At 36.3% G+C, this 26,195-nt stretch overlaps 1 protein-coding gene and 1 pseudogene across 1 annotated transcript in view; both read right to left on the bottom strand.

Annotated features, from left to right (window-relative positions):
- ENPEP (glutamyl aminopeptidase) overlaps positions 1-26,195 on the bottom strand; it is a 95,025-nt gene that overhangs the window by 65,829 nt on the left and 3,001 nt on the right. The window contains exons 2-3 of the mRNA XM_074322470.2: positions 18,733-18,874; positions 16,538-16,669 (exon numbers count right to left, since the gene is read on the bottom strand). Of these exons, the coding sequence (XP_074178571.2) occupies positions 16,538-16,669; positions 18,733-18,874 (274 nt within the window). The remainder of the gene's footprint in view (positions 1-16,537; positions 16,670-18,732; positions 18,875-26,195) is intronic.
- Positions 21,799-23,596, bottom strand: LOC148759311 (large ribosomal subunit protein uL6 pseudogene; annotated as a pseudogene).

The raw sequence follows: 26,195 nt of genomic DNA, 5'->3' as shown, positions 1-26,195 counted from the left end.
AGAATGAAAGTAGACTGACATCTGTCACCATATACCAAAATGAACTCAAAATGGATCAAAGACCTAAATATAAGACCCAAAATAACAACAAAAAAAATTGCATAGAAGAAAGTATAGGTACGAAACTTAGGGACCTTGGGTTCAGAGAGGATTTTATGAATTTGACCTCAAAGGCAAGGGAAGTAAAAGCAAAAATAAGTGAATGGGACTATATCTAACTAAAAAGCTTCTGCACAGCAAAAGAAACTGTCAACAAAACACAGGCAACAAACTGAATACGAGGAGATATTTACAAACCTTCAATAAGGGCTAATATCCAAAATACATAAAAAAACTCATACAACTCAACAGCAAAATACACACACACATATATATACATATATATGTGTATATACATATATACATATGTATATATGTATTGGTTTTGATTTGCATTTCATATATATATATATATATGTAATTTAAAAATGGGCAGAGGACCAGAACAGACACTTCTCTCAAGAAGACATACAAATAGCCAACAGATATATGAAAAGATGCCCAATTTTACCAGCTATTCAAATGCAAATGCAAATTAAAACCATAATGAGATACCACTTCACACCTATTAGAACGGCTATTATCAACAAGACAAGTAATTATAAGTATTGGAGAAGTTGTAGGGAAAAAGGAACCCTCATACACTATTGTGAGAATGTAAATTGGTACAACAATGCAATATATAGATGATATATTATAGCATTATACAGCTGAAACCCATATAATTTTACTAAACAATGTCACTCCAATAAATTTAATAAATTTTTTTTAAAAAGATACTCTATATCATATGTAATCAATGAGATGCAAATTAAAACAACAAAATACTACTACACACCTCCTACTAGAATTCCAAAACCTGGAACACTAACACCACCAAATGCTGGTGAGGATGTGAAATGGTAGAAACTTACATACATTGCTGTCAAAAAAGTCTTAAAAAAAAGTTTGTGAAGACTTCAAATAAATTATACTTGCTGAATTTAAGACCTGATTCAGAACCCTCAAGTAAAGCAAAAGATCCATTCATCTAGTAAGTTCCAGCCCATATAACTGACTGGAACACATGACTCATCATTTTAAAAAAAGAGAAAAAAAATTATGTCTAATTTCTTCATTTATTATTCTAAATGCATTGCTCATTTTGGTATTTATTTAGGCACACATCTTGAGGCATCTTTTCTTTGAAGTGAAGAACAATGGAGAGATCCAATAATTTAAAGGACAAATTCTGAAAGGGCATCCCTTAAATTGCCAGCACTAGCTCACTGTTCTCACATCCACTGGGTACCCGACATTCTTGTTTTATTTGCATAAGTAAAGATCTGATCATCTCTATCTCCAAAAGCAACCCAACTCACTCAATTATCACCCCAACATTCTTTGAGTTGTTTTTTTTTTTTTTCTATTTGCCATAAGTGGTGATACATTTCCTCACTGCTCTCCTGTCCTCTGTGTAAACAATGACGTGCATTTCCCAAGAAGTTAAATGAAACTAAGTCTCCAGCTGGTGGTCACTGAACAGAGCAGACGTAAATTGCCCCCTGTGAAATCAAAACCATCATGTTCATACAGGACTGCCCTGTTGTAAACTGAGTGTCTCAGAAGTTTTCATCTGTGAACTAATTAATATGCAAAAACTCCCTCAGAATTTCTACCATGTCCATTCCCTACCATTAAAAACTTCACGAAGGGCAGTTCCTCTTGACTCATTTCACTGTTGTCTACGTCCTCTGTACTTCAGTGCAGCACATAACGTGTGGAGAGTGAAAGAGGACTGAGAAAGAGGAAGAGACAACCAGAAGGCCTCCCACCCTCGATGGAGCAATGGGGAGGAAAAAGACGGCACTTTTTCTACCAGTGTCTTCTCATTTCCCATGCCAAGAAATTGACTCCCTTTAAGCAGAATGCTTCTGAGACAATATAATCTGGTTTTTCTTACTATCTGTATTTCTGTTGGCAGCAACATGAATGCAGTGTCCTTAAATAGGATTGATAGTAATGTAAAGTCCACCAAAATAGAAGTATTAATAGTCCCTTCTTCTTTTGTTTCTGAGAAATGCACCCGCACAGAAGTATGTTCTGGCTTTACAGTCTGGCCAGTCTGCAGATCACCTGTGAGCTATGACCCGTATCATGAAGGATCATAGGTCATATTTTATGAACACTTCTTTTATCAACTGAATCAAACAATCACAGACTAGCTAGATACAGCCCATTAACCTTGTACTTAGCCAAAGCATATCTGTGAGTGTGTTCTATCTGTCATACATTACAAACATATTTTTACTTTAAAGATTCTGCTAACATGCCAACATTGTTATTTGAAGCTTCAAAAGTTTATGCATATATAGCATCTATTTAAGAGCAGAACATCTGTGATGTTTAAGTTTGGTGATTTAGAAAAAAATCCTCTGTACTGGTGACCTCACTGGTCCTCAGCTCAGCCTTTCTGCTCTCTGACCTCATCTTCAGCCCAGGCCTCATCTGCAAACTTTCTGTGGCCTTTGTAGAGGGGCTAACTCTCCTCCATCATCCGCTAAGCCTCAGCACTTCTGTTCATAACAAAGTTCAGTAATCACCCCTGAATTGTCATCAATTTTTAGTAATAATTGTCATCTTTCCAGTTTATATGCATGCTTTACTGAGATGACTTTTTTTAAGGCTATGACTAGCTATATTAAAATAGCATAGAGTGAGGAGGAAGATATGCAAGTATATTCTTTTTTCTTCTTACTTTCTAAGAGTCATAATATACCTTTATTATGCAAACACTCTATTAAAGGTTAAATATAAAGTTTATACATAAACTTTATACCTTTATATATGAACTTTATGTATAAATATGGAAAATTTTAAGACTTCAAGAACCTAATTTGTATGCATATATTTAGCTTTTTAAAATTTTTTTACACTTCGTTTATTTTGACATTCAATATTATTTTATATTAATTTCAGCTGTGCAGCATAGTGGTTAGACAGTTCTCCTTCCATCACCATATATTTGACCCTCTTTATCCTCTTCTACCTCCCCCATCCTCCCTTACCCACTGGTAACCACCATACTGTTGTCTGTGTCTATCAGTTTTTGTTTGTTCATCTTGTTTGTTACTTTCTGTTTTATATGCCACATATGAGTGAAATCATACAGCTTTCAGCTTTTTCCGTCTGACTTATTTGGCTTAGCGTGATACTCTCAAGAATAATCCAAGCTGTCACAAATAGCAGTATTTCATCTTTGGTTATGGCCAAGTAATATTCTATCTTGGCCACCTAAATAAAGCTCCAATGAACATATGTGTACATATATCTTTATGAATAAATATTTTCAGATTTTTGGGGAAGATACACAGAAGAGGGATTACTGGGTCATATGGTAATTCTATTCTTAATTTTTTAGGAAACTCCATACTGTTTACTATAATGGCTGTACCAGTTTACATTCCCACCAGTAGTGTATGAGGGTTCCTTTTTCCCCACTGTCTCTCCAATACTTGTTATCACTTGTTTTGTTGATAATAGCCATTCTAATAGGTGTGAGGTGGTATCTCATGATGGTTTTGATTTGTATTTCTCTAATAGTTGGTGAAGTTGAGCATCTTTTCATATATCTGTTGACCATTTGTATGTCTTCTTGAAAGAAGTGTCTGTTCAGGTCCTCTGCCCATTTTTAAATTGGATTTTTTTTTTTTTTTTTTTTTTTTTGCTGTTGAGTTGTATGAGTTTATGTATTTTGGATATTAGCCCCTTATTGGAGGTTTATAAATATCTTCTCATATTTGTTGTGTTGCCTCTTTGTTTTGTTGATAGTTTCTTTTGCTGTGCAGAAGCTTTTTAGTTGGATATAGTCCTATTCATTTATCTTTGCTTTTACTTCCCTTGCCTTTGAGGTCAAATTCATAAGACCTCTCTAAGACAAAGGTCCACAAGTTTGGCACCTATGCTTCCTTCTATGCAATTCATTGTTTCAGGTGTTATATTTAGGTCTTTGATCCATTTTGAGTTCATTTTGGCATATGGTGACAGATGCTGTCTATTTCATTCTTTTGCATGTGGCTTTTCAATTTTTCCAGCACCATTTATTGAAGAGGCTTTCTTTTCTCCATTGTATGTTTTTGGCTTTGTGGAAAATTATTTGCTCATATATATGTGGATTTATTTCCGGGTTCTCAAGTCTATTCCATTGGTCTTTGTGTCTGTTTTTCTGCCAATATCATGCTGTTTTGATTATTGGGGCTTTGTAGTATAAATTGACGTCAGGGAGTGTGATACTTCTGGCTTTGTACCTTTTTCTCAGGGTTGCTTTGGGTATTCAGGTTCAGGTGATTCCATAGAAATCTGATGATTTTTTGTTCTATATCTTTAAATCTCATTGGTATTTTGATAGGGTTTGCATTAAATCTGTATATTGCTTTGGATAATATGGCCATTTCAACTATGAGGTCTGACTATTACATTCGTGAACTTATTACAATGATGTTGCTAAACTTTTTTGATATCAGAGGGATTATTCATTATGAATTTGTACCAACCGGACAAACAGTTAACCAAGTTTACTATTTGGAAGTGCTGAAAAGGCAGCGTGAAAAAATAAGACAACCTGAACTTTTTGCCAACAATTCATGGCTCTTGCATCACAACAATGCACCAGCTCACACAGCACTGTCTGTGAGGGAGTTTGTAGCCAGTAAACAAATAAATGTATTGGAACAACTTCCCTACTCATCTGAACTGGGCCCCAATGACCTCTTTCTTTATCCGAAGATAAAGGAAATATTGAAAGTAAGACATTTTGATGACATTCAGGACATCAAAGGTAATACGACGATAGCTCTGATGGCCATTCCAGAAAAAAGAGTTCCAAAATTGCTTTGAAGGGTGGACTAGGTGTTGGCATCAGTGTATAGTTTCCCAAGGGGAGTACTTCGAAGGTGACTGTAGTGATATTCAGCCATGAGGTACGTAGCACTTTTTCTAGGATGAGTTCACAAACTTAATTGTCTGACCTCATACTGTCTTTTTGCATCTAAGATAACATAGCTTTGAAATTTTAGAGTAACCTTTTTTGCATACCTCTCAGGGCACAACCTCCCACCAGAGCAGGAGACCACAGAACCTTCATTGTTATCTTGTTCCTCGAATACAATCTCTATGTGCTGTAAATGTTAATTATTATCTATCCTGTATTCCCCAGAGTAAAAGAAGTATGTGTGTCTCAGTTTTACTTCCTATGCAATCACAGAGATTTATTTCCCACTTTGCTTTTAACTCTCCTTACATCTCCTCCTTTGCTTCTAATGTATAAAATAAGCTGCAAAACTGCCATTCTCCAGAGCATTTTCTTAATCCATTGAGATTTTACTTCCCAGCAATTGTCATCAGTTTGGCCCAAATAAATTTATAAAAATCTCGACGGGTTTGAAACACTTCTTACCAACAAGTGTAATCATAATCATTATTAGCCTTGCTGAGTACTTAAAACTTTCCAGGTAATGTGATTACATTTTTTTCCATCTAGTGTCTTGCTCTACACATCAATTCTATGAATCTGACACTATTAATGATAATTGAATATAATATTTTACATTAGTGATGATAATTTTACCCCAATCCTTTCACTAGTTCAGTCTGAAAATGAAAAATCTTTTTCTATGTTCAAAACAAACTAATTTGGTAGTGTCATCTAACCTGAATCAATAGGAGGTTTTTTATAATCTTTATTTTTCTCATTATCAAAATATTGCTGCAGAAATATTACTGTTTGATTATTAGGTGCCACCCCAGATACCTCTGTAACTATAGTTACTCAATAATACAGAGTATTTGTACCACACTACTTTCCAAAACTCTGAAAATTTCTGAACTCTAACATTTAACTAGCCACAAGCGTTTTAAATAAAGTTGTGGACTCTTTAAAATTTTAGTTTGAAGAGTTTTAAAACTAAACTCCCTCACTGTATACATGAGATGAATAAAGTCTAAGGCAGAACTGACACTAGAATTTAGTACAAAGTTTATTTTTACTATATCATACTGACTCTTTTTCTCTATTCCTAAGACTGACATCTAACTTTCCCTAGCTGCAAAATAGAGATAACAACCATATCTATCTCACAGAATTCCTGTGAGCATTGACTAAGCTAATGCCTAAGCAGTGCTGACACGTAAGAGTTTTATGTGCCCATCTAGAGCATTGGTATCATTAGAGATTATACATTGAATTATTAACCTCCGTGATTTTCTGTCTGCACTTCCGCATATGTGAGTGACCTCCACATTGTGGTATCCGCATTACCATTAGAAACATTAGGAGAATGCAAGGCGACAAGGAAAAGTGCAGTTTTTGACTTCCAAAATAGGCTTTTCATGCACACACATAAATTTGAAAGCCAAAACCATTTGATTTGCAACAGCCTGTTTGGAAAGGCTTTTTTAGCAATAAAAACAGAGGACCAGGAAAAAAGCAAACCACAGAATTTATGCTATAAGGATAGATTGGAAAGAGAACAGAGGGAAGTCGAGAGAGCTCTGTCTCAAAAAACTAGATGAAAGTCACCTGGGCCAGGAGAAGCAGAGTAAGGTTGATGGGGTAAGAATTTGAAAGACTGTGTGAGGGTGTGAGATGAAGGTGGCACTGAACTTGGAAAGACTACATGAACAGAAAGGACTCAGTTGGAACAGACTGCCAGCTACCACTGCCACCATCACCCTGGTCAGAAGCTGACCAGTGCCTGCAGGATTCCAACTGTCACCTGGGAGCTCTGCAAGTCAGCTGTGCCCTGGGTCCATGTCCTTGTTGTCCCTGTCTGCTGAGCGTCTTCTGTTGATAAAGGTAACCCTCCATCCAGGTTTACCCAGGAATATCCCAAGTCTGTTGCTTACCTGTCACACCTCTTGTCACAATTAATAATTAATAACACCTCATTATATTTTTTATGTGTATGTAGTTTTATTCTTCATGTTTTTTTATTTTTTATTTTTTTCTCATTATATTTTATAGATGACAAAATGTATGGTCACTCTACCTATGGACAACAGCCTCCCTTTCCACTGCTGATTAACAGAATTAGCACCTGTTCATCTCTTGAGCTTTTGCAGAGTCTCATCTGAACTGTTCCAAATAGACACACCCTTTTAAAATGGCCTAGGACATTCCACAGGCGAGGTCTACGGCATTCAAAAGGATGGAATGACCAGCAAAGACCTGAAAACACACTTGGGTGACACTGGACAGTGGAGACTGCCTCTGTTTCACATCTCAATTGAGGTACAGATATCTTAGCATAGTTCACACCCTTCAGGGCTTAGCATCCTCCTTGTGCACATAATAGGTGATCAATAAAAACCAAGAAAATAATCTGATTGAAGGAACTATCTGTTTCGTTATCAATGCTGAGGCAGCAGAATGAGAAAGAGAAAATAATTTTATATTTTCTGTAATTCTATAAATGCATGTTTAAGGTATATACTGTAGTTGGTGTTACTGAATATGATATAAATGTGTTTAATTTTATAAGTTTATGTTCTTCAAAATGTGTGTCTAGCAGTGGGCAGAATGTTGAGAGGAAGTAATACTTGGTAGAAAGGAATAGTATAATAACATAATAGTACTATAATACAATAGTTTTTTTTTTTTTTTAATTTTCTTTGTGACTGCCTTATCACAGGACTGTAATGTATTTTTTCTAAATTTTAGTTTGCACCTTACCCACAGATAAACTATAAATATGCAAAATCTCGGTTTGAACTTTGGGTGACTGAGAATAATTTTTCTACTGTAACTATGAATGTTGCAAACATGTTCAGAACTTTGAGTTCAGAACTCAGCTGCTATGAAGCGCTGTTTGAGGAAAAAAACAGCATTGTCATTTAGGCTGTATAAAGCATTTCTTGGCAGCTTACTTTCCATTTTAGTCAAAATTTGTTTGATGCTTGGTTATTATTGTTACTGCAGTAGAAATTTTTAAAAACAAAAAAAATAAACATTTAAAAACTCTAACTTACCTCATAGAACTTTATATTATTTTTATTAATAATTTGTTTTAATTTTTTAAAATTTAAATAAAGACTAAGAATATTTAGCAATCTTCTATGGCTTCCTGAATTAAATATATTCCTTTGGAGAACATTAGAGCCCTAATTTAGAATAACCCTTCCAATAAAAAAAAAAAAAGAATTTAAAAAAACTCATAAAGTGTTTTAATAAAAATCAAGCTGATTCTGAAAACTTAGCAAAACCACATCAAAAATGTCTTTTTAGAATAATAAAATAAACATATGTGAAGAATAGCTCTGAGGGAAGTAGAAAATTGCCATTTGAACATGGACAAGAATTGCTGCAGGCAAGATCCACTGATGAATGTGACAAAGACTGGTCAAAACTTTAAAGAGAAATAGGATATTTACATAGTCTTTAATTATCTCTCCCCATGTATTTATTAATTATTAAGGTGATTATAACATATAGCCATAAAATCTTTGACAGTCTTTCCAGGAAGTGGAGCTTAATTCCCTTCTCCTTGGGTGTGTGCTGTACTTAGTGACTGCTTCTAACAAAGAGTATGGAAAAGAAAAATGGTAATTTGTAGTGGAGAAAACTAGCAGACATCACCTTAACCAAGGGATCAAAGTTAGCATTACCAGTGTTAAGTCATCTTAATAGCATGCACCCCTGTTATGATGTGATGAGAAGGGTACCTCACCTCTGCAATATTTCCCCCAAATCCAAAACCCGTTTTCTAAGCATGAGAAAACATCAGACAAACCCAAATTGAGGGACATTCTACCAAATATCTGAGCAATATTCTTCAAAGTGTCAAGATCATAAAAAAACAAGGAAAGACAGAAAATGTCACAGAATAGAGGAAATTAAAGAGACATCATGACTAAATATAGTATAGCATCATCTATTGGACCTTGCACCAGAAAAAAAACACATCAGTTGAAAAACTGATTTGGATTTCACATCAGCTGAAATCCAAATAAGAGCTGTAGCCTACTCGTTGTTAATAGTTTTGTACAGCTATTAATTCCTTATTTTTGATGAATGTATGATAAATGGTTACATAAGATGTTAACATTGGAGGAAGCTGGGTGAACATTACAAGGGGACTCTGTGTTGTATCTTTGCAACTCTTCTGTAAATCTAAAATTACTTCAAAATAAGAAGTTTAAAAATATATCTGAGTATTAAAACAATGAAAAAATTTCGAATTAGACTATTTTCATATAGGGTAATGCATAAATTAAAAAAAACTAAACAGCTCTAAAACATAAAGTGTATCCAAAAAAAAAAAAATCCATGACATACATATTTTCTGCCCTCAATCAATCTCTTTGATCCAGACAAACAATGGAGTAAGACGGAAGCAAGGAAGAAGACGTAGGCAAGTAGGAAGGACTCGTTCACAGGTATAATTCTAGGTGCAACTATTCAGGAATCATCTTGTAAGACTTTTTGGAAGAAGGCACAATAGAATCTCTTTTACTGAGTTATTAGAATTAATATAGTTATAGTATAAACCTAATTAAATGGATACTTTGAGCTAGCATTCTCTTAGTGAACAATTTTTCCCAACTTTCTCCTCTTATCATGGAAGCCAAAAGTTGAAATAATCTCCAGCAAGGCAAGTTCTTTTAGCACATCCTTGTTTAGAGAAGACAGAGGCCAACCAAATACCCCAAAGAAATTCAAGGCTTAATTAGAACTTACTGTTTTTGGGAACTCTAAGAAGGAAACCCTTGCCATTTAACTTGTCCTGAATTTGCTTCCTAGGAGACTAGTGCAAAGTTAAAAATTCTGGCAAAGGTTCAAAGTACCTCAGCTAGCATCACAAACCTAATAAATTAAAATAATTTTACGAATGATAATATGGGAAATTTTTATTTTTCCTCTTTGCTTTTTTTCTTCCAAATTTTCTATAATGTGTATGTATTAAACCTAGACTTTTATTTTATTTTTAAAAATATTTTTATTAAAAATATAGCTAACATACAATATTATATGAGTTTCAGGGGTACACCATAGTTGTTCAACATTTATATACCTAAAGAAGTGATCACCATAAATCCTGCAACCATCTGACACCGTACTATGCTATCACAATATTATTGAGTATATTCCCCACGCTGTACATTACATCCCCATGACTTATTTGTTTTATACCTGGAAATTTGGAACACTTATTTCCCTTCACCTTCCTCCCCTTTTTAATTTTTCAATTACAGTGGGCATTCAGTATTATTTTTTATTAATTTCAGGTGTATAACACAGTGGTTAGACATTTATATAAGTTAAGAAATGATTCCTTGACTAGTTTAGTACCCACCTGGCACTATACATAGTTATTGCCACATCATTGATTATATTCTCTATGCTTTACCTTACATCCCTATGACTATTTTGTAACTACCAATTTGTACTTAATCCCTTCACCTTTTTCACTCTGCCCCCAGCTCCCTCCCATCTATCACTCCAACAAATCTAGTGCCAATCTGACACCACACACAGTTATTGTAATATTATTGACTATATTGCATATGCTATGTATACTATAAATTCCCATGACTACTTTGTAGCAACCAATTTGTACTTCTTAATCCCATCCCCTTTTTTCACCCACACTCACAACCCGCCTCCCATCTGGTAACCATCAAAATGTTTTCTCTATGAGTTTGTTTCTGATTTGTTTGTTTGTTTATTTTGCTCTTTAGATTCCACTTATAAGTGAAATTCACATCGCATCTGTCTTTCTCTGTCTGACATATGCCATTCAGCACAACACCTTCCAGGTCCATCCATGCCACCACAGAAGGCAAGAACCCATTCCCTTCCATGGACAAGTAATATTCCATTGTATATATGTACCACCACCTCTTCATCCATTCTTCCATCGACAGACACCCGAGCTGTCTCCACATCTCGGCCATTGTAAACAATGCTACGATGAACATATGGATGTACATGTGCCTTCAAATTAGCATTTGGGTTTCTTAAGATAAATACCCTGAAGTGGGATTACTGAGTCCTTCATTGTCTCTTGTTATAACCTTCGTTTTAAAGTCTATTTTGTCTGACTACCTGGTATTGCTACCCCAACTTTTTTTAAATTTCATTTTCATATCTTTTTCCCATCCTTTTACTTTCTATCTCTGTGTGTGTTTTTCAATCTGAAGTGATTTTCTTGTAGGCAGCATATGTAAGGGTTTTGTTTTCTTAACCATTCAGCCCTCCTATGTTTTCTGATTGGAGTATTTAATCCATTTACACTGGAAGTAATTGTTGATAGATTTGCAGCTATTGCCATTTTATTATTCATAATTTTTATCTTTTTTTCCCCTGTCTGAAGAAGTCCCTCTAACATTCCTTGTAATACTGATTTGATGGTGATGAACTCCTTTAGCTTTTTCTTGTCTGGGAAGCACTTTTTCTATCCTTTGATTTTAAATGATAGTCTTGCTGGGTAGAGTAATTTTGATTGTAGGTCCTTGCTTTTCATCATGTTGAATGTTTTGTGCCAGTCCATTCTGGACTGCAAAGTTTCTGTTGAGAAATCAGCTGACAATCTTATGGGCTCTCCCTTATAAGTTACTAGTTGCCTTTCTCTTGCTGTTTTTAGGATTCTCTCTTTCTCTTTAACTTTTGCCATTTTAATTATAATCTGTCTTGGTGTGGGACTATTTAGGTTCAACTTGTTTGGGACTCTCTGTACCTCCTGGGCTTGTATGTCCATTTCCTTTGCCAGGTCAGGGAAGTTTTCAGTCATTACTTCTTCAAATAGTTTCTCAATCCCTTGCTTGCTCTCTTCTCCTTCTGGTATCACTATATTGTGACTGCCTTTTGGGTGTGCTGATTGTGGGGCTAATTGGGTGGTTCTCTGCTGTGGTCTGAAGCCAACCTCCATGTATGTTGACGCTGGGGCCTCTTGGGAGGGGCTCTGGTGCAGGCACCGACCCCCACTGCCTGTGACCAGCTGGGGACTACCTGGTAGGAGCTACAAAGCAATCTGTGGTTTTTCGATGCCTGTGCTTAACCTGGAGGCACGTGGGAGAGGCCACACTGCAAACCGAGGATGGCTGCCACCAGGCCTGGGGTAGCTCCACAAAAAGCCAGGACACTCTGAGTCCTGCTGCCACCTACCAGCTCCGTTAAAGTTCAGCCGCTGATAAAGCCTCGTGTGGTATGTAAGTTGGATGAGGGAGTGGGAAGCGTTGTGGCCACCAGGTTAATGTAGACTCTGGTTTGATGCTAGTGCTGAGCTTAACGCTCCTCAACAAAACTCTCAGACCACACCATCCGCCTGGGGCCTGTGTACTCAGATAGTTTTCCAAGAAAGAGTGCGATGTGGGTGGGGCTGGCTGCTCACTCAGGCATTGAGGGAGATGGGTGGGGCGGGGTCCCAGTGAGTCAGCAGAGCAAGCCCCAGAGCTCACCAGACCAATCGGATTCAGATTTGACTGTAAGGGTAGGGGGAGGGCTCAATATATTAAAGATGGCTGCTGCCTGCTGGCTGCACGGGAAGAGAATCCCTCACAGAAAAAATGGGACTGTCCTCCCGTCCTGACATCAAAAGCACACACCTCAGTCTGCTCCCCATTCCTCCGAGGCCACCTGAGTCACAGTCCCTCCGCTGGAGACCAAGGTGAGTGCCTGCGAGCGAGTCTGTGCATGGGCCCTTTAAGAGGACGTCTCGGTTTCCCACAGCCTTCTGTCCCACCTGGATGATTGGAAACCCCACTGTTTTTCACAGCCAGATGTTGTGGGGGCTCCTCTTCCCGGCACCAGTATGCTGGGCTGGGGAACCTGGAGGTGGGCTGGGGTTCCTCACTTCTCTGGGGGAACCTCCAAAGCCAAGGTGTCCCTCACAATTTTCATCCGCCACACAGTTGAAAATGGGTCAGCCATTTTCGCGTCTCTGTCTTTCCTACCAATCTCGACATGGCTTCTTCTTAATATCATTAGTTATAAAACTTCTGTTCAGCCAGACCTTAGATGGTCCTCCAAGTTGATTGTTCTATACTTTAGTTGCAATTTTAATGTGTTCATGGAAACAAGCAGATGCAGTGTTTACTCCACCATCTTGGGTCTCCTCTTAACTTATAATTTAAAAAACTTAAACATATATTCATAACCCACATTGTTCTCAATTTGAAAATGAATTGCAGTATATCCCATAGGGAGATTTTGAGCTGAACTAAGTTAATAACATGCCTGTTGGGGATATTGTTTCCCATGATATGCCTAAGTAACTCAAGATACTCTGCTTTTTTCAGGATTGAATCAAAATGTAATACAACTAATATTTAAAACAGGAGATATGCACAGTTAAAAGTCTTCTGAGCTACCTTCCAAACCTTTTTTGTTAACAAATTTTTAGGAATGGGTCCTGCAGTGTAATTTTTTCTCATAAGCAACAAGGACATTTTAACATAATATTGGTTCAACTACTAATACATGAGCTATGTTCTTTCCAAGTAAGCAATTAAGAAGAACATAGGCCTTGATTCTGTGTTTATTTATTTATCTTTAAAACCTCTTTATTGACATATGATTGACACAGAAAGTTGTACATATTTGATGTATACAACGCTGTAAGTTTAGGGATACGTATACTGAAACTATCACCACAATCTATGTCATAAAAATATCTATCACATCTAAAAGTTTCCTCCTGCCCTCTTTATTTTTTTATTTCTTTAAAGGAGTTTTCAATAGCCCTTAAAGTATTACTCTTTTGTTGTTGTGTTTTTTTTCCATCACCTCAAAAAGTTTCCTTATGTTCCTTTGGGTTTTTTTTTTTTTTAATTATTGGGGTGACATTGGTTAGTAAAATTATATAGGTGTCAAGTGTCAATCTATAATACATCATCTATACATTGCATTGTGTTCTTGCTAGAAGGGTGAACATAGCCAGGAGAATTTAAGCAGGGTATTGTGGATTCTTGGATTGCACAGTGTAATGAGATTATGAATGGCAGGTGATTCATGCACCAGAATAATACTATCAGAAGCAGAGTGGATAAGAACAGCTCATTAAATTTCTACTAAAAATATTGTATTAAACAACAGTTATCTAGCTTCATTTATTTTTTTAACTGACAAAGTAATATAAGAACTTTGGATCATGACTGTGTTAATAAATTGAAGGTTGATGAACTCACATTGTTCCTAACATACAGAAATAGGAGATGCAATTTAAAAAATTGAAAACCCACAAGATATATCAGGGCTTTAAACAATATAGGCATCTCCATGGAATTGATAAAAATACAAAGCAGTGGGCAAGAACTGAAAGTATAGGCTTATTAGACTCTGGTTTTGGAAGAATTGGAAATGGTTCCTGAAGATCCAAGCCAGGTCATGCTTTGGAAATCATGTTTTTAAATTCTGACTACTATTTCTGATTGTTCTCGTAGCTTTCTGTTTTTATTTTAGGTTGATCATATCTTCTTGAATCTCTGAGTGTAATAATTAAAGGTTGTATGTGTAAATGTTTGATTTTTTTATAGCTTTTTTTGGGGGAATTATCTTGTTTTTTCAATTATCACTATTAACCCCCACTGTGTCTTGGATTTTGTCTTTTATATCACTTGTTTTCCTCATATGCCTGCTATCTGTTCAGCTCTAAGAATATAGTACTGTGAGGCTGGTGTGGGTTCCCTCTGATATTACATTTAAGTACATTTAAGTAATTTGTTTTCATTTGTAATTCTCTCTGGAGTGGGAAATTGTACTGGGAGCATTTGTGCTTGGGTGTTAGCTGTTAGATTTCAATTTAGAGGGAGTGTATAGGGAGCCAGGCAGGGTACATCCTAAATGTCAAAGAGGTGAAATATACTGTGAATTGTCATTCACAATAAATGCCTTAAAGTTCTCCTATAAGGTTCTATTTTGAGGAAAATAGCCCTACAAGTTTTTGCAGAAAGGAAAACTGGTTGCTTATTTTCTATAGGAGGGTCACCTACTTGCTCAGCTGCACCTCACTTTCACTGAATTCTTCTGACTCAGACTCTCTGGGAAGTGTCTGAAGAGAGTTTCGCTTTCCATTCCTCTCTTATCAAATAGTAATCAGAAAGTTATATATTATGACAGTATTATCTTCATTTCTCACCCAAATGAGGAAAACGTCGGCAATTTAAGATAGAATGTTATGCACTCCGCTTTGATAGAAGAGTCATTTAAGAAATATTTACCACTTAAAGGATACTTCAGGATCTTCTGCCAAACTACCATTTTCAATATGTCATTCCAAGTCCTCTGTATAGTAAAATCCATCAGTAGATCTCAGCTAACTAACTGATACAGATGCTAATTACTCACCCTGCCAGTGCAGTTACACAGTAATAGTCTCTCTTAGCCAATGGTAGTAGTGTCCTTTACCATATCTAAAGGTCACATCAAAGCAACATATGTGATAAAGGAAAGACAAAAGTCAGATCAGTCATCATGATATAGAACCCATTTAAAAAGGTCTTTTAAAGTCCGTTTGAAAAATGTACATTCCTCCCTTTGCTATAATTTGGACACAGTATAGGCTGCATACTGAAAATCCAGGTTTAGGCTATCTCAGAATCAACCCTTACTGCACCAACATTAAGGTAAATTTTCCCAGGAGCTAACTTCACAGGAAATAGAGGAATATCCTTCCCTCTAGTGACTGGTAAAGAAGTAAAGATACAGTCAGAATATCACATTTCAGAAGGCTTAGGAGGGTACAGTATTTGGAAAGAATTTGGAATTTGAGTCTCCACCACTTGTCAGCTGGACAATCTTGAACAAATTACTTAAAGACATTAAATTTTAATTCTCTCATCTTTAAAATGGGGTGATGATTTCGTCCATATGTACATATAAAATATGTAGCACAGAGGTAGGAAAACACACTAGCAAAATTGGGGCCTCTAAAATGAGAAAAATGATTAGGTACAAGTATTTGGCTTTTCAATTGAATATTATTGAATTAGTCATCTTGATAAAAAAACAAACTTCATATTTATATTATCTTACACTTTATAAAAACTGCTTTTTGAAACTTTGCTGTTGTCTTATTTTTAATTACATATAAAAACGGCACCACAAATCTCTCAGTGCTTCGTTGCTCAGAGGATACTGATTTACCTCTAGTTTCCTCCTCCCTCTCTAGACTATCTGGGACCCAAGCACATATACTCAACCATCTTATTAAATTAGGCATGCCCCAATATTTTAATATATTTGTGATGGTTTACTTACAAGCTAGCTTTTCATTTATAGTGAATTTTCGCCTTACAATAACTGTAAGCTACATATTTCTATACCTGTTGTGTTTGTTTATTTTCTACCGGTGTCCTTTTAGCTTAGATGTTTCTATATTGTTCAGTGTACCATCAAGTTCACAGACCCTGGTAGCTAATCAGCTTTTCTAGTCTGTTATAGGGGGGAAAAATGATTCAAAAACAGTAGCAAATTAATCATAAATGCATAGGTGATAGGTTTTAAAAAATATGTAATGTGACTCACAGGTATTCCCCTCTTTGACGTTCTCTCTACAGGGTAAAACTGATGCACAGCAAAGCACACCAGGTAAGTGCTCATGGGGACAGACTTCTGGAAAGTTGTCCGACTCCATTTATCATCAAGTGACTCTTCTTTCTGTTGAAAAACAAAAGATAATCTTTTATTTATCAAAAGATCAGTCGTGTGCAAATGATTACTCCAAACCTGGCTTTTAGTCAGACAGAAGTCCTTTGTCAAAGCTTAGGGGTAAAATTTCTTTTGAACCTCTACATGGTGATGTCAAAAAGACTAAAGGAAGATTCATTTTATTTTTAGTACTGTGAAAGAGATATTGAGCTATACACTGTAAAAGTTTCTGAGAGAGAAATACAATTTTGAATGTGATATAAACTGGACAGGACTTTATCTTTCTACATGAAACACACAATCCTGATGATAATACTTGAGGAGATACTGCGATCCCTTAATGAAGACTAGGCTAGTGCTCAATGCCTTGCACACAGGAAGAACTAAGTAGGTATTTGCTGATTTGACTAAGTGCAGGTCAGCAACAGCTGTACCAGGCATAGCAGGATGTTGGGTTCTCTTTTCCATCTCTGGCTGTCTACCTCGAAGACCCAAGGTATGTTCACTAAAATCACTGCCTTGGTTACCATGGAGAGAGAGAAGGATTGCATTGCTTGATGCAACTACTGACCCCATCTGTCTGGTTTTCTGTCCAGGCCAGCTTTGCTTTTCTCACTGCCAATCATCAGTCCTAATACTTCATATGCAAAAACTTGCCCAACTCTTGCAACCCATTGTTTAAACATTTCCACATGCCCTGCAGCTACACAATAAATCACACTACAAGGAGAAGCTTTAAAAAGGGATTAAGTGAGGGAAGCTGAACTAGAATTGATGCATCATTGACAAGGCAAGTATGTTTGTGCTTGTATGAGAGTGTTGGAGCTCTAGCAAAGTAAGATACTCTGCAATAAAAACCTGCAGGTATTAGTTTGATGTCCTAATGACCCAGAATATTCTCCCTTTTCCAAGACTTTCAGAAGTATACTCTGCAAAAGGAAAAGGTCATATGGGGAGGTCTTAAGCAGAAGTTAGTAAAGTTTGCATGCTTTCTCTTCCTGCCTTTACTTCCCTCTTCCATGCCAAGACATTCTAATGGCATTTTGCCCTGATCCAGTCTTCTGGATTGGTGTGTCACACTTTAAGTTTATCTTTTCCTCTTTTTTCTCCAATCAAAACTCACTCAGACCCTGGATACCAGAAGAAACCAAGTTGATAAAGTAATTCACACTGAGGCATGCATAGTCGATGGCAGTTTACTTTTTAACCCTCTTAAGATTTTGTTTGTTTTATCTTGTTCTTGTTTTTCGGAGTAATATTTATGATTAAATGGGAAGAATTCCAGTGATGATATTTCAGATCATAGATCAGAAAGATGGCAGATGTAAGTTTGGCAGGTTATCCTTTTAATACTAGGTAGATGAGAATTATATCTAAGGGTGAGCCTGACCCTTACAGGTCAAACATTTAAGGTATAATAAACCTCAGTTAACTAATAGTGACACTTTAGTTAACTGCATTACCCATTACCCATTATGGGGATGAGGAGCAATAACAAGGGAAAGAGTCTTATGTTAATAATTGTACAGACAGAACTTACTGTAGCCTATTTTTTTTTTTTTAACATTTAATGAGTATGTTTCATTCACCAGAAAATCTATAGGCGTGCTATTTTCTGGAGTTGGCTTCTACATTCCAATATTTAAGTGATGATATTTTGCAGTATCTCTATCTTAAAAACTGGGTTTATAGTAAAATAAAAAGCAAGAATAGTGATGAGACCCTCAAATATTTTTAAGTCTGTAATTCCAATAGTTTGCCATTAATTTGTCATAACTGGAGACTCTCTGCGTTAAGCAGAGCCCAGCTGATGTATGTCGACTGTATTTTCTCTTGCTTAGAAAACCCAATGTGGCTTTTTGACTGGACTGTGATCTCTTGGATTAAAGACTTCTAGGACTCAAAGGAAAGAGATTGCCAAAGTGTGTTTTGAAACTTTGAAACTAAAACAAGCTATTAGAACACAATTACTTTTAGAATTCAGTAGGATTCTCTCCTAGCAAATTGGGTAATTTACCTGATATTTTAAACAAACTATCTGCATAAACAAAAAAATTTTTAAAAATACTCACCTCCACTGGCATATTTGAAAGTGCCTTATAGTCTTTGGGGTGGATGATAGATATTGTGTAAGTTGCCTTTTTGTTGGGCTCATCAAAACAAGGGAAGGATTTCCTGGCATCTGTTGGTTCATGATCAGTGGCTGCTATGCTCCTTAGAAAGAAACACACAAACAAACAAAACGCATGTTGCCTCTTCTGACAGCCTCTATGTTTCTGTTACTATGGAAAAAATCAGCTATGTAATTATAACCATTACCTTTCTTAAAATGAATTTTCATCCAGAAACTATAAAATAGTTGCCCAAGTCTTTTCTGGAATTTTTAGGTTAATACATAAATGAAAATCCAGAGACTGCTTCAGATATTTTCTATGAATATTTAGATACTTTAGTGCCATCATTAAAAACATATGAACTGTAGAAGAGCAAAAATAAACCCAATTATGAGCTATCACTCTCTTCACCCCAAAGCTGTGGGACAACAAGTAGATAAACAAGCCAACTGGAAGGCTTGTCTCTAACTGCCCTTGTGAGAGTGAGCAGCTGTGTTCTGTCATGGAGTAGAGAGGAGCGTATCCCAGAGTCCCAGCTCCTGTCCCTAATGGCATATTCTTTCTTATTTATGTTACACCAGAGAAAAAAAGCCTCAGTTTCATTTCCATGCAAAGGCAGTGCTCTGAGTAATCTGCCAGGTGAAGCAAACTTTGGCGAGGTGTAAAGCCCGTTTTTGAGAAGAGACAGCATTTTTTTATGGCTCTAACAAGGCATATGCTTATGTAAGTGAAAATGTTAATGCTCAATATTCCCGTCATTTCAAAGTAGAAATATTTTTTCATGAGAAATGGCTCAAAAAAAACAATGAATATATACTTTGCACATGTAGTCATATCACAGTAAGATAGTATTATTGTACAGTTAGTTGTTCGTTAGATGACTAAGCAAACTAAAAAATATAAAAGAAAGGGGAAATAAAAACTGTTGACTTATATTCATTAATAATTTGTGTAAGGAAAATATTTTGTCCTTCAACATTCTCAGGGACTAAGGAAGGTATATTGTAAAGATTACCAAGATAAGTTATTATATCACTCATTAATCTAACAGATATTTATTGAATTCCTTCCTTCCATACACACACATACGCGCGCGCGCGCGCGCACACGCACGCACGCATTTCCCAGGCCTTATTCTAGGTGCGGAGGGAATAACAATGGCAAAATATTAGGTTGGAGCAAAAGTAATTGCAGTTTAAAAGGTTAAAAATAATTGCAAAACCCACAAGTACTTTTGCACTAACCTAATCGATAGACAGATGATAAATAAGTAGGTAGATAGATAGATAGATAGATAGATAGATAGATAGATAGATAGATAGATAGATAGATGAGAATGAGAGCTCTATAGAAAATAAAATGGGGAGTAACAGAGAATGACTCAGGAAAAGTGAGCAACATTAGCTAGAGTAGTCAGGGAAGATCTCTTACAGTAGGGATGGTTTGCTGAAATCTGAATGATGAGAAAAAGCCAGACAGGTGAAGCTTAAGGAAAATGTGTTCTACCAAAGGGAACAGTACGGGCACAGTGTCGGAGGTAAAACAGAACTTAAAGTGGCTGAGGACCTGAAAGGTGTCCAGCGTGGCGGAAGTATAGTGAACCAGAATTTGGCAAAAGAATTTGGTGAGGTCTGTGAGGCCAATGGTAAGAGTCTGAATTTCATTTTGGTTCAAGGATGTATTATATACATTAATTTACCTAAAAAAAATATGCCATAGGTCAACATTCATCTATAAGAAATTAAAATATTTTTTAGTTTCTTTTTAAAAACTCTCTAGATATAAAAATTACTTGTTAAACACTCAGTCAAGAAAACTAATCTGTGTAAAAAATACAACCAGAAAAGTGGCTGTCTTGAAAGATTGTTGACTGAGAAAGGGCGCTTTCTGGGATAACTGAAAAAAAATCTCTTATCTTCATAGGGGTGTAGGTAACAAAGATGTATGCATTTGTCAAAATTCATTGAAGCGTAGCCATTAGATTTGTGCATTTAATTCATATAAATTTTACCCCAAAATAACTGTAAATCAATAGTGAGCTCTAGTAAATAGTTTTGTGTTGTTGCTGTGTTATGGGGTAGCAATTCAGAAACAACCTTCTTTGTATGCTAGACGTGAGCAAATGAAAAAAAGAAAACAAATAATGGAAAGCAGGTTTCTCACTGTTGGGGAAGAGAATTATATATTTGTAAAGGCAGAAGATTAGAATGTACACTTGGTATTGAATTGTAATTGCAGATTTGGTATTTATTGATTTTTCATATAGATATAGGTAGATGGATATAAAAATACACACACACACACACACACACACACACACACACACACATTTCCTAGCTTTGTCTACTGAACAAGACTAAATGCCATGATCAGCTTGTAGCAATGAGCACAACTACTGTGTTTCCCCGAAAACAAGACCTAGCTGGACAATTGGCTCCAATGTGTCTTTTGGATCAAAAATTCATATAAGACCTGGTCTATAATATAATATAACATAACGGGTCTTATATAAGTTTTTGCTCCAAAAGACACATTAGAACTGATTGTCCAGCTAGGTCTTATTTTTGGGGAAACAGAGTGGTTCCCAGAGGATCATTTCTAAATACCGTTCTCCACTAAAAGGAACTGTGATTCCTTAGAGAAATGGCTGATTCTGCTGCTGGGTCAGGAAAAGTCTAAGATGACCCTGGAATATCTTGCTGTGCCAAAAAGTAACAAAATTCTCAAAGAATCATGGGAACAAGTAAATAGGAAACGGACTCTGCTTGAGGGGACTACTACTAGCCAAATCTGGGGGAACTGGAACATCAAAATAAACAATGGGATTATAACCCATTGAATAAAACAAAAATCCATGAATCCTTACACTGATAAAAAATACATAAATAAATAAGTGGGGGAGAAGGACAAGCTCTTCTTCTTCTGCTGCCCCCAAATCATGACTTTTATTGCATCTTTAAAATATCACAAATAAGTCTGGAACCCTCAACATCTTGGTGTTTCTGTAGCTGGACAACTTAGATCTTATTCATCAGCCTGCTGAACTGTTCCTTTTGCAGAAACATAGATACCATCCAAAAGTTTTCTGATATCCTTGTTTTTAACTGTGTGGCTTGTTGAATCAAAACAGCTGATCTGATACAACTTTAGTATCATTACCTTCAAGAATTAACTCATCTTTCTGGGCTTGAGATACTACTGAACAAGTGACACCTGACCTCATCTGAACCCTGCGGATGTACGTTTCACGCAAGAGATTTCGCATTTCAGCAGGAGACCTATTCTCCTGAATAATGACTTTGATAGGGAAGTGAGCACACACAGACCTCATCTTGTAACGGAAGCCCAAGGTAACACCCTTGATCATGTTCTGTACGTGACTACAGATAGTACGAACAGCAGCCAGTTTCTTTCTACTTCCCCACCATTTGTCAACCTGGAGCCTCTTCTTTTTATTTCCAAGGAGACTGAGTTCTACATTGATGTGATTGAACTCCTGAATAACTCAAAAGCTCCTGTTTATATATGGTAAAGCCCATTCAAACTTACTAAAGTTTTGTGAATATGTGTAAATTTGAAAACAAGGCATATGAAATAACAGTACAAACAATTTTAGAACACAACTTCTTTGGGGAGGCTTTATTCAGTGATTAAAACTTTTTCTTTTAAAAATCAGATGAATTGTGTTGCAAATTAGTGGAAAAAACTGGGCTAATAGCACAATGTGTTCAGGAAAGACTCTTTGTTCTTTGTTACATCCTAAATAAATACAAGGCCAGGCAACCATGCTGAGGTAAACCATATTTCCATAAGGGCCTCTCTAGGCCGTGCTAATAAGTCACTTTTGAGGCCCAGCACATTAAAAATATAATTCTATGTTTATTAATTTGTTAAAGGGAAGAACATTCTTCTGACTGCTCTGAGTGCATCATATCAAGGTGACTTTAAAGAAAGCTGAAGAGAGAAGGGGTGATGCAAGTCAAAGGCCAGTTAATCAACTTAAAAGAAAAACAAACCAATCAACTTGATTATCTCATAAATCATCTGGCATACTGTTTCTAGTGAAGACTTTCAGGCTATGTTCAGCAATTTATTAACTTAATCCACCAAAATAAATAACAAGGTCTGAGTGGAAACCTTAAACAAAGGGCTTCTGATGCAAGCGAGGCAGCCACAATTGCTAAGTGTCTCAGTGTCTCTGTAGACTAAAGAAAGTGTTCCAGAGTTGAGTAGGGAAGCTGATCAGTACAAGACAACCCATTGAGCTTATTCAGATTCCAACATATTTTTGGTGGTATGAATGAACCAGTTAATTATTTAACTTCAAATTTACAGAAAAGTTATAAGAGAACTCCTAAAAACTTTACCCAGTTTCACCAATTGTTTAGATTTTATCCTAATCTCTCTCTCTCTCTCTCTCTCTCTCTCTCTCTCTCTCTCTGTCCCCCCCCCCCGCCCCAATGTGTCTCTCTGTTTCTTTCTCTCTCTCTCTCTCTCCCTTTAAGTAGTTTCCAGTTGCTTTTTTCCTATGTAGAAGACATTCAAGGTCAAGTAAAATTTCTTTTTGTTTCCTTGCTTCTAAAAATAAAGGAAATTACTAAGCCTCCTTCAACAAGTAAACAAGACCCCCCCAAAAAAATTCTATTCTTTGTTGATAATGGATATACTGACAGCTCAACATATCAATCTAAGAATATAATGAATAAACTGACGTACAACTAACATTTCAAGATCAAAACTACAAATAAGTATACACATCCACACATGTGAGAATATACCACACACTTAACTAAGACCATCTCACTGATTTCTTTTTCACCATGTTTCCACTTAATTCCTAATTCTTTATCACAAGCCCTAACCTTGTGCTTCAGAGTTATTTATTTAAATGTCTACTAGACATCTCTTCCTAGATGTCTGACAGGCAGGCAATGCGTCTGACGTGGAACTTATAACTTTCCCTTCTAAATGTGGTTTTTCTCTTCTATTTCCAATACCAATTAAATGTGTGGCCTATTACTCAGATCAGATATCTGGGGCATCCTAGACCTATAACTTTAACTTAATCCTTTACAATCAATTTGTAAATCCCGACTCCCTTACCTCCAAACTATCTTTTCCGTTGTGTCCTCTTCTATCTAGCTTGAAACTACTGACCTACCTGATCTTCATTTCTCTTTCCTAGATTGTTGCAGTATTTCCCATATACCCATGCATGGATTCAGCTCTTTCTTCACCATCCACATCTAAATAGTCACCAGTTAATTTTTCCTTAATAATGCCTATCATTAGCTGTCCTTCCTTGTTATTCTTATGGATTTTCCAGGGTTATCTCTAGCTAGCCTCTTCATATAAACCCACAAACTAATTTCTTCTTTCCACACTACTTTTCTGATTTGATGCCTTTCCTTTTTACCTTCTCACTTGCCTATTGAACTCCCACCATAATGTTAAAATTCAGCATCAGTCCTACCAAAGCCACAAAGAACACCCAGAAAACCCAAACTAGAAACCATCTGTCCCCCTTTTAAATTCTTGTTGTAATTCCTGTCAATTCCAATGATTTTTAGTCCTTAAAGTATGAAGACTATGTTCCTAAAAAAAATATATATATATATATATATTTACCAACTCCTCTTCCCTTCATCAAGATGGGCAGAAAAGGAACCAAGGGAAATTTTCCACCGTGTGGGAAGGTAAAGATGTCATTGGTGGAAGTTGGATTCCTTTACAGGAAAGGGGCACCAGAGAACATTAGTAGTATAAAGGCCTGTATGAAAATGTTTCTACATGTTCATTCAATAATATTTGAGTGCTCACTGTGTGCTAGGCAGTGAACAAGAGAGACACAGCCTACTCTCAGAGAACGACAGAAGAGTCCATAATCACATCAGGTTGGGAACCTGCAACTATGGCAGCCTCTGGAGATTCATAATGGATATTGTCATATAAAAGTCCTGAAAAGGCCTGCCATTAAAAAAAAACACAAAAAAACCGGTCATTTTTAAATTTAGTATTACCTCCTAAACTAATTTGGCCACAGAGCCCCCCTGTGCTTTTGTTCTGGCAAAATCTATTAATATCCCATGCAAGTAGAGTGCTGTGGAACATACTTTGGGGAATGCTGTGTAAGAGCAATTCAAATGCTGAGAAAAATGCTGAACCTGGGAAAGAAGAAAATATTGTTGTATTCTTTGGCGATTTGATTAGAAGTGACTCTGTCTGGGAAAAGAACAACTGAAAAGAGTGTGGTGGGGTTTGGAGGTGTGGGCAGAGAAACATTCTAAAGGTTTCAATCCTTAACGGTTTTCCTCAGACTTTAAAGAACAGACCAGAGAGTAGAAACTTCAAAGTAACTTTTAAGTTTCTTAAACTTTCTCCCCCTAAGCCTCATTACAACTCTGTCCCCAGCAAGATGATGTGAGGGAACTCTAAGCTGGCTCCACCTTCTTCTCCAACTCTCCTTTACCTCAGAATTTTGAGGAAAAGAAGCTCAGATAGTTGTCTCCCTTCTGTGAAGTCCAAGTCCTGGTTGTATTTGCAGAAATCAAGTAATTTTGGTTACTACTGAGTGCATGTTTACTTTGCATCATGGTTGCAACAATCATATCCCAAATTGCTAATACTCAACCCTAGAGTTAAATTTTACATTAAGGGAAAAATATCAGAGAATGTAATTTTGACTGCATACCTAAAATATATGACTATAATGGTATTTTAAATTGCATTAACATCAAATATTATAAAACCCACTCTATAATGTGGAAGGATGGTGCTGCTCTAGTGAACTCACTCTTGTGGTCCTTCTGTGGACACTGGGGATGGGAACCCCTAGAGGCCCATATTGTCAAAATGTTACAGGCTTGAAAAAAACAATACACTTTTCTCATATGCCTGAAATATTTTGTAACAAGAAAAACAAAAAGCATTCCTGTTAGCCTAAATGAAGTTATTGAGTAAGTGCCAGAACTGTCCCTAAGCATGTATGCAGTGCCGAACTGGCAGCATCCTGTGTAACACGAGAGCCTCAACTGCTACCAATGAAAACAAACAAATTCAGGAAGACCAATCTTCGCGGAGATTCTAACTGAGCACCAGCCTTCTTTGCTAATCTTGCTGTTGTTTAGTGTTTTCTGACCAACAATGAAGACAGCTGAGTTTCAGAATGTCAGTTCTCACGTTTGTATTTTATGGTAAAATTAAGTGGTGTGGTAAAATAATCCAAAGAATCAGAGTGAATAATGTATATAGTACTTTAAAAAATATATAAAGTACATAACAGAACTTTATTAATGGAACCATGTTCCATATTTGTTTGGCCTTCCTGTGGTGTATAGAATTTTTATAAAATATTTTGATGTCTTTACTTGGATGAAATTTCTATTGTTTTCAAAACCTAAGAAGTAGTTTTAAAGTCTTAG

The sequence above is a fragment of the Rhinolophus sinicus genome, chromosome 1, assembly GCF_057876585.1.
Source record: "Rhinolophus sinicus isolate RSI-liver-muscle chromosome 1, RSI-T2T, whole genome shotgun sequence".
Taxonomy (NCBI): Eukaryota; Metazoa; Chordata; class Mammalia; order Chiroptera; family Rhinolophidae; genus Rhinolophus; species Rhinolophus sinicus.
This window is presented reverse-complemented; position numbering and strand designations above follow the sequence as displayed.